The sequence below is a fragment of the Fusarium solani genome (genome assembly GCF_023522795.1).
Source record: "Fusarium solani strain SB1 chromosome Unknown bctg00000005, whole genome shotgun sequence".
NCBI lineage: Eukaryota > Fungi > Ascomycota > Sordariomycetes > Hypocreales > Nectriaceae > Fusarium > Fusarium solani.
This window is the reverse complement of record NW_027072153.1, coordinates 2,535,602-2,545,618: the sequence shown is the minus strand read 5'-3', so window position 1 is coordinate 2,545,618 and position 10,017 is coordinate 2,535,602. Positions and strand designations below refer to the sequence as shown.

The window sequence follows — 10,017 nt, the reverse complement described above, 5'->3', positions numbered from 1 at the left end:
CTAATTATATAGCTATAAGTATAATATTAAAAAATAAAAATTATTAATATTATAGGTTAATTAAAAAAGATTAATTCCTAGAGTTAATATTAAAGTTTTATAAACCTAAAAAGTATTAATACTAAACTTAGTAATATATAAAGGTCTATAAGTTAAATTAATTAAATCTATTTAATTAAATATATAATATATATATCTTAGCTTATATAAATATATAAATAATAAGAATTTTAATAATACTTTTAATAATAATTTATATAAGTATATATTATTAATTTATTTTAAGTTATGAAAGCAATTAAATTTTTTTAAATAAAATATTTATATTTTTTTAAATTTTTTTTAAAGGCTTTTAATAAAAAAAACTTTTTTTTAATAAAACTAAATTAATTATTTATAATATAATTAAATAAAAAAATATTTTATAATAAAAATAAAAAATTATAATTAAAATTAAAATTTAAATCTTTTATTTAATAAATTAAATATTTATTATAATACTTTAATTAATTTTATATAATATTATTCTTTATAGCTTATTATTAGTATTTTTTATACCCTTATAAAGCTTATAAATCTCTTTTATAAGGTTATTTTAATTATATAAAAATATATATTAATAAATATTTATTATATTATTTTAATATCTTAATTAAAAGTCTTTATAAAAAATAGCTATTATAATCTTTTTAATATATTATTTATTAATTAATTAATAAATTATACTTATTATTAGTAATAAATAAACCTCTTTTAATAAAAATAATAAGAATATATTTTTTTAAGATTTTAATTTCTTTAAGGAATTAAAAATTATAAAAATAAATAAAAGATTAATATAAGAATAAAGTTATTATATAAAAGGGATTTTAATTACTTTAATTAATTATAATATATATTATTTATTATAAATAGAGTTAGTTTTAATATATTATTAAAGCTATTAATAATTATATATAAATCTTATTAATTTAAGCTTATTAAGACTTTAGGCCTTAGGTATAGAGCTTTTATTACTAAAATTATTAAAATATTAATTAAGATATTTTAATCCTTATTTTAAGTAATATAAAGTAATAAATTAATAAATTAATAATATATATAATTAAAAAAGCTTATAATTATTTATTATAAAGGTATTTAAAGATATAATTCCTTAAAAGGTAAATAAATAAAATATAAATATTATATTTATTATTAAAATACAACTTTATATTTTTTTATATATTATTACAAAGGAGATTTTTATAAATTATTTATTATTTTTTCTTAGAATTAATCTTATTAAGCTAATTATTTAATAAGGCTTAATAATAATATTAGCTAAAAATATATTTTAATATAATAATAAATAAATAATTTACTTTATTAAAATAAACCTTACTTAATTATATATAAAGTTATATTATATAAATATATATAATTATTAATTAATATAAGAAAATAAAAAGTATTTTTTATAATAAAATATATTTTATTAAATAAACTTATTATTAATTACTTAATAAAGATTTTTTTTTTAAATAAGTTTAAAATATTATATATTTATTTTAACTTATAAGATATTTTAATATAATTATATTATTAAAAAAACTAAGATTAATTTAATTAATAAAAAAATACTTATTATTTTATACTAATATTATTAAAGCTTTTTAAATAAAAGGCTTAATAAAAAAAAATAATAAATTAAAGTATTAAGCTATTTACTTAAGGGGTATTAATAATAGATTTTATTATAATAAATAAAATAAATAAATATATTAGAGCTTAAAAAGATATATAAGAATTAACTTATTAAGAAAAGTAATATTAAGTAAAAAAAATAAAAGGTATAAAATATATTATATATTTATTATAAAAAAGATTTAAAGCTAATCTATATTAATAATAATAAAAACTTATTTAATTAATTAAAATTACTTTATATAATTAAAAAAAGCTAATAAGTTATTATTCTTTTTAATAAGGCTAAAAGCTTATATAATTAATAAATTTAAATTAAGAAAAAAAAATATAATAATAATAAAAGAATTTAAATAAATATATAAAAATATATTTAATTATTATTAAATAAATTATTATTTAAGAAATTATTATTATTATTAATAAGATATTATTATTATTATTAATAAGATATTATTATTAAGAGGCATAGCTCTTAAAAGCTAAGCCTAAGGTAATTTATATATAAGTATTATAAATAAATAACTTCTTAATATATATAATAATATAATTTAAAGCTAAGTTAATATAATATAAAAATAAATAATAAAAACTTAAAATTAATACTTAAAATTAATTTATTAATATTAATCTCTTTAAGATAAAAAGTATTTTTATAATTATTAAGTTATAAAATAGTTTTTTTTAAATATATAAATAAAAAAAGTATTAATAATATATAAAAATATAATAATTATTATATAAAATTAAATCTTAAAAAAAGAAAGAATAATATTTATTTATAAAATATATAAATTAATTATAAAAATAAAATTAAGAATTATTAAAAAGAAATTAATTTTTAAAATATTATTATATTTTTTAAAATATTTTTAATAAAAATATTTAAAATTAATTTAATTAAATACTTAATATTTAATTTTAAATAAAATTATAATTAATTAAAATAATAATAAGTTATTTAATTTAATAATAAAATTAATTATTATTTAAGTTATTATATTATTATTAAAGGTTTTTTATAATTATTTAATAAATTTAAGTTATATTTAAAAGTTTTAAAAATACTTATAAAAAATTATTAAAAATATAAAAAATAAAAATATAAATTATTTATTATCTTATATTTCTTATAATTATAATTATAAAAAATATAAATTTTTAATTTATTATTAATTATATATAATAATATAATATCTTAATAAGCTTAAATAATATAATAAAAATATAATATTTTTTTTTAATTATATAATTAATAAAAATATAATTTAAATTATAAAAAAAAATATATTAATTTAATAATATATATTATAAAAAAAATATAATAAAAAATAATATTAATATTTAAATATAAAAAAATAAAAATATATATATATATATTTAATTAAAAATTAATCTTTATAATATTAAAATTATTTAAGTTTAAATTTTTTAAATTTTTTATAAAAATTAAAATAAATAAATAATTATAAATATAAAAAAAATAAAAATAATTTTATTTATATTTAAATAATATAAAAACTTAAGAGAATTTATATAAATATATAAGCTTTAAATAAAGGCTATTTTTTTAAAAAAAAGCTATTTTAAGATAATATAAATAATATTAAAATAATACTTTTATATTAAAGAAATATATTAAATTAGGCCTTATATAATAACTCTAAGAGTAATTATATACCTTTTATATTAGGCTAAATAATTTCTAAGTTATTAATATATTAGGCCTAATTAAGAGGGCTATGTTATAGCTTAAAAAAATAAAGTAATTTTCTTAAAAATAATAATATAAGTAATATATATAAGTTTAAGGATAAGCTAGACTTATTAACAAATATAGCTTTCTTAATTAAGCCTAGTTTACTTAATAAGCTAGAGATTACCTAGCTAGCTATTAATAGTAAATAACTACCTTTATAACTATTATATAGAGCCTAATCTAATATTAGTTACCTATATATATATCTCGTACATAACAGCTATCTCGCAGCTAAATATTAAGTCGCATTGCTCTTTCTTCAATCAAACTCATAGCGTTACATTTCCGTCGGCTTCTCGGCACGCCACATGCACAGCGCCCTGATCATTACAACCAACAACCAACAGTCTACCGCATATGCGGCATTCAGAAACTGACAACCAACAGCTCCAGATAAAGGCTCGTGAAGATCGACTCACTGAGCTCGTGGGTATAACATTGAGAACCTATCCGCACGAAGAATCCTCACACTACATCCTTTCCAAGCTTTGTTCCTCGCTTCTCTCACCCCTCGATCATCATGTTGGATTACCAGCAGTTCCTCTTGCTATAGTTCTTGATATTTGTGCACTCATCATTCGTTATAACACGGGACAACGGTCAACGCAAACAAAGCAGCTTCTCTTCTCCCCGCATTTGGTTTATTTGACCGAAGCGCTGCGGTCTACAACCGAACATCTCAGACAGTGAGCTACACGCCCGTCGTTCACGACTGGACCGGCGAAGGCTCCGACCTCACCGTACATTTCGACCGTGTCAACCAAGACTACACGCACCTTTACGACAATGATCATCATGCTCTTTCCAAACACCACAAGTTCGATGTGGTCGAATAGGCCCAGGTCGTCAGCGCAGGAACTGGTGTGATGCCACGATTGTAGGACCACGGCTGAGCACAAAACCGTCTTAGCTGGCGTCAAGAAGTGCGCCGACTTCCTCCACGCAAGCGGATGTGTCACTGGCTGCTGCGGGTTTTCTCATGGGGGTACTTACCGTGGTCATTTGCGTCTCAGTGGTGAACCGACAAAATATCCTGTACACCAAGTGATCTGTTGAGGTGCTTGCTTATAGTTACGAGCTGACTCGCTGGATCATGTTACCACACCATCTTTGAGTTTTCTAGGTGGTGCATATATTGTGTTAAGGGCGATCAGCTACGATAAAGAGAAAAATGGGGTTGTTCAGTCATTGCGAGTTGAGCAATTTCCTTTCGTATAGCTAGGTACTGCTACCAGCACATAGCTTAAGCTCAGTACACATACAAGTTCATGCCTAAGAATCTCCTATTACTACCTAAATTATCCCCCCATTCAAGACGCCAACTACCCCGTAACTTCTGTACCTGTGACTACTCCTTAACTCGCCCCTGCGTAAACCGCTCAGCCGGCCAACCCTGCATTGTCCACTTTGCTTCAACAACATCGCCCCCCATAACAAGTGTGTGCTCTAACAAGCAACTCTCCTTCTTCATCTGCGCGCCGCTCAGCAGCCTACTTCCGGTTCGCAGCACGCATCCATCCCCGATCTCGAGCCTGTTCAAGTCGAACTTCCCACGAGTATTGATGTGCGCAACAACGCTCGCATCATCGACGGCAACCCTATTGCCTAGAGTGATCAAGTCTGGCTCGGTAAACATCAGACTAGGTGTTCCATTGGCGAACAGAGCACAATCCTTTCCAATGTCGGCGCCCAGAGCTCTGAAGTAGAACACGATCCAGCTGGTTCCTGTGAGAAGGCCCAAGACACCGTTACCCTGATAGCATTGGCGCCGGATGCGCTCAATGCCGAGGAAGATTTGCCAACGCTGACAGTATGAAGACTTATCCCAGTCGTAGTTTCCAGGCATGCGTCGTCCCAGTAAAGACCACTTTGAAAAAATGACGATGGCGAGGGCAAAGACAGCTTGAAACGTGGTCAGGATAGCAATCATGATCAAAGTCAGAATAAAGACCGCTGCCAGATCGTACCACACGCTGAGGCCTTCTCGAAGATACCGTTTGACAACCAAGTCCACAACCTGAACAGATGATATGCTGGGAATGTTCCAATAGAACGCAGTGAACACAGTGAGGAATGCCGAGTAACAGAAGATTGCAAAGGGTCCAAGGACATGGTACGGGGCAAGATTGAGATAAAAGGCGCGCCCAAATGGCGATAGGTCCTGCTTGGGGGCGTCGTCATCGGAACTGTCGTCCGTCTCGCTCTCGGATGTCATGAAGGGGTCGGCCGTGACGTGATAGTTTGCCTTCTTCGGACCCTTGCCCGACTCTGCCAGGGTATCATCGCTGCTCATATGCGAGATCTGAGTACGTACGTGTGGCCTCCCTGTTTGGCGCCTAGGTCCGGTCAGAGTTTCGTCGCTACTCATGTGCTGGATTCGGACTCGAGGGTTCCCCTTCTCCTTAACATCACGACCTGTCGACAAGCACACAGCATCGCCTGCTTTGGAACCAACATAGGTCCCTCCTGGGGAATAAGTCTTGCCTCGTCGTGTCAAGGCGCCAGATCCCATGGTCACTCGCTCTCCAACCTCAACGCCAGGCAAAAGACAAACACGATCAGCAATCATGGCGCGGTCTTTGATGGCGATTTTCTCGGATCCGAGGCCGTCAGAAGTCACCAAGTGAGCGCGGGAACCAAACACAACATCGTTTCCAACCTCCAACAGGTGGTAGTCACTGATGCTAGGGCCGGTTCCCGGCCAGTATACGCGCTCGCCGACTTTCGCCCCCAACATTCTCAAGGCCACGGATGTTGCCTCGTAATGTTGCCCGAACATGGAGGTTACGTCGTGGAGTCGAGGAACAGGGCAAAGGGCTTTGGTGAGGTTTACTCTCCAAGTAGTGACGGCGCCTTGGGATTGGGCAGAATCTGGACCAGCCTTGCCAAACACTGCGTCGAGGACTCCCTTCACAATGACAGTGAACCCAAATAGGAAGAATGGCCCGAAGAGGGCTTTCAGGACGAGTGCAAGGTAGTGGTATCCTACTCGTTCCGGCTCAGCAAACCAATTGATGATGCCTCGTAGTGGTGAATCACTCTCCGAGGGTTTTTGTATGACCATGCCAACGAGGCCAGCCATCCAGGGGACGAGAGTCAAGAACCACGCGACAAGCTTGAGCGGCATCGTGAAAAGGCATTGCAGTAGCCAGTGAGGCTTCCGGGCTTGACCCGGCAACTGGACCCGGTATGCTTCGTCCGCATCCTCCATTTCCCAGCTGGACGAGTTGAAGCCGAGACAAGTGTTGGGCGGCAACTCGGATCCCGGAGCTACGATTGAAGCGACACCGACCGAGCAGCCCGCTCCAATCTTGATACGGCCCAGGTACATGCTTGTGTTGCCTTCCGCTGCAAATGGGCGGCAGATACACCTCGAAAGGATAGTGTTGTCCCCAATATCGAGAAGATCCCATTCCCCAAGAGCGGCCCCAGTGAGCTTGGCATTCTTTCCAATCTTGGCTCCCATGAGTCGGTAGTACAGACGCTCCATGGTTTCATTCGTGTTAAAGAAGCCTTTGCCGCAAATACTGGTGATTTTCTGAACCATCCACCACCGGGTATGGTAGACTCCCCACATGGGATAGAGACCTTCCCGATAGCGACCGATGATGAGCCACTTCGCGGCTATACCAACAAAGGGCGCGACACAGCGAACAACGACTCGCGAGATGAAGATGGAGACGGTCAAGTTCAACAGTCTTCCAGGAACCGAGTCGTTTGTAGGGAGCATCTGACTGTATGCCAGAGCCACCATGAAGACAGTCCATTGGAAGGCTCGCCTCAGGGGGTAGATGACCATCAGAGGGATCAACTGCAAAAACATCAGGAAAGGGTTGGTGGAGCTGCACGTCTTGGTGCAGCCTGCAGTGTTATCCGCCTTTTCGTCATCGGATTGATTCGAGCTCGAAACTTTGTCGATGTGTGTCGCAATGGCCATAACAGTTCCCTCGTTGAACACGAGACTGATGGGTAGATGCACGTTGAACTGGGCACGTAGCGCCGACATCAGACGGCCAGCTCCCAAGGAATCTCCTCCCAGACTAAAAAAGTCAACATCAGGAGGTATGTCTCCCGAAGGAATCGACAGGGTTTCCGCGAATGCTTTTGTGACCAGTCCCTCTGTGGTTGCGCTCAACTTCTTGATGGAGTCGTTCAGGTACCGCTCTACCTCCATGTGCAGCTCAGCGACATCAACAATCCCTGAGCTACTTCTTGGGAGTGGCCTAGCCAATGTGTGTATTTGGTTGGGTATCATGTAGTTGTCGATCGCGGTGCTCAGACCTCGCCGGATGTCGTTGACCAGTTCAGCCCCGATCACGTCGATACCGGCTTGTCTTGGGGCTAAGACGGCCTCAGGTCCACCGTCCTTCGGGTCCTGGCGACAGATGACCTCCGTGTTTCGAGGAAGAAGACCTTGTATCTGTCTCGACAGATTGGCGTAATCGACTGAACAGGCAGAGCATTCGATTGGAACAGACAGAGCTGTGTCAGGGGGTGGGCATGACGCTTGCCAATGCCTTTCCAGGTATGGAGTGTCATCGCTCACATCAGGCAGCCCCAATCGCTGTCCAAGCTTGATTCGGAGGACTTTGTTGTTCTTCTTGGGAAGATCATCCATATAGGTGATCAGAACAGGCCATTTGGCTTGCTGGAGGGACGACTTCAAAGAGCAATGTAGGGTCTTGAGATCAACCCGCGGGACCTTGGGAGGCGTCACCAAGGCGACTGCAACAACCTCCTGGAGGACATCATGGCATGCCGAGAATGCCAAAGCCTGGCTGACCCTTCCACTGATCGGGGAGTCGCTGGACATAGATGCTGACATGATGGCATTCTCAACCTCGAACGGGGAGATCAACTCTCCGCCGCGGTTGATGACTTCTTTACTTCGGCCCGTGATGTAAAGATAGCCGTCATTGTCCATGTATCCAAGGTCGCCCGTATCAAACCAGCCATCCTTATTGAAGGGAGACTTGTCGTACGTGCCGTCTGGCTTCAGGTAACCAGGGAAGACTGGTTCACCACGAACACAAATTCTTCCCACTGTCCCATTCGAAACCACGACCTCAGACCAATCCAGAATCGCAAGGTCTGGACCAGTACTGATACCAGATGTGCCCTCGCGATCCAGGCGATAGTCAAGAGGGGGTGTAGAGATGGGCATGCACCTGCATCCGTTAGTATTTGGCCACGACTTCAGTCACAGTACTTACTCAGTCATTCCATAACTAGGAAGTACAACGCAGTTGAAGGTGTCGCGCAGCTGACAAGCCAGAGACGGCAGGAGACCACCCGCAGCATTGCAAGCCAGGCGAATGCGACTGTTCTCCAAGGCTTTGGTCCGGACCGTTGCCTCGGCCAGGATGACAGAGTGCATTGATGGCGACGCGTAATACCAAGTAGGCTGTATATCCTCGGCGACATCCCAGAAGAGGTTGGGGTCGAACGCAGAGCAACAAACTGTCGAGCCACCAGAGAAGATCGGCGCAAAGATGTTTCTTACCAGGCCACCACTATTTCATGTTAGGTGATCGGACATTTTCAGGGACATCGAGAGTCACTTACACATGGTATAGGGGCATCATGTTGAGGCAGATGTCCTGAGAAGTCAGGCCCCATGACTCCATCACGAAGACAATGCCAGCAATGATCGAATGCGTTGTCAGGGGCACAACCTTCTTGGTTCCCGATGTCCCACTTGTGAAGAGGATCAGGCCTATGTCGTCTGCATTGTTGGGCTCAGGCATGGTGTCGTTTGTCGGTATTCCTGCTCCCCCCACTGTGGTGACACAGATGTCATCGCCACGAGTCCAGTTCACGATGAAGACCTGGATGTTGTTCTCCACAACCCACTGGGCGTCAAGACAGAGCTTCTTGTAGTCATCACTCGTGGTCAGAATACATTTCGCTCTGGATTGCAAAATGTCTGCTTGGAACTGCTCAGGACCGGCTGCCGGATTGATGGGTGCTGCGGTATAGTAGGTGGTGACTGCGATACAAGTGGCTGCAAGGATTGGGCCGTTGGGGAGCGCAATGGCGACAACGGGTTTTGTCTTAGACGAGCCAATCGGCAGTTGAAAGTTGTTGACGAAATGGTTCAGGCCTTGATAAGTGATGTAGTTGTCGGCGTTTGTAGCTCGCAGAGCAGGTTCGTTGCCAGATCCGATGAACTGGGAAACGGAAGTGTACGACTTCTTCACGAGCTCTTTGGTGGCTTCAACTAGCCAAGCTGAGTCGCCATCATCGTGTGCCTTGACCTCCTCAGGGAGAAGTTTGTAGAGTCGTGTATGACATTTGATGAGATCAAACGTCGGCCACTCTCCAGGGATCTCGGTCAAGAAGAGATAGAGAAGATGCAGGGGTCGGATGGACGGTCTGGGTGTACTGGGAATCGAGGCCAGGAGGCAGGCCTTGTCCAAGACTGGCTTTTGTAGGGTCTGGAACTGTCGACTTTGCTTGACTTCTGCTGGCGATAAGTCGTATAACTCCATCAAGAGAGCCGAGATGCCCGGAGGGGGATGTTCTTGAATCATGGTAGGCATTGACAGGTCGTTTTCAAGATCTCTAGGCAA

General features: G+C 36.6%; 1 protein-coding gene across 1 annotated transcript; it reads right to left on the bottom strand.

Annotated features, from left to right (window-relative positions):
• Positions 1–4,793: 4,793 nt before the first annotated feature.
• On the bottom strand, positions 4,794–9,978 carry MRS44_009254 (uncharacterized protein; the record flags this gene model as incomplete). Its single annotated transcript, XM_065621224.1, has 3 exons — positions 4,794–8,613; positions 8,659–8,958; positions 9,011–9,978. 3 exons carry the CDS (start codon positions 9,976–9,978, stop codon positions 4,794–4,796), a joined length of 5,088 nt encoding a protein of 1,695 aa, XP_065477296.1.
• Between the last annotated feature and the right edge of the window lie 39 nt (positions 9,979–10,017).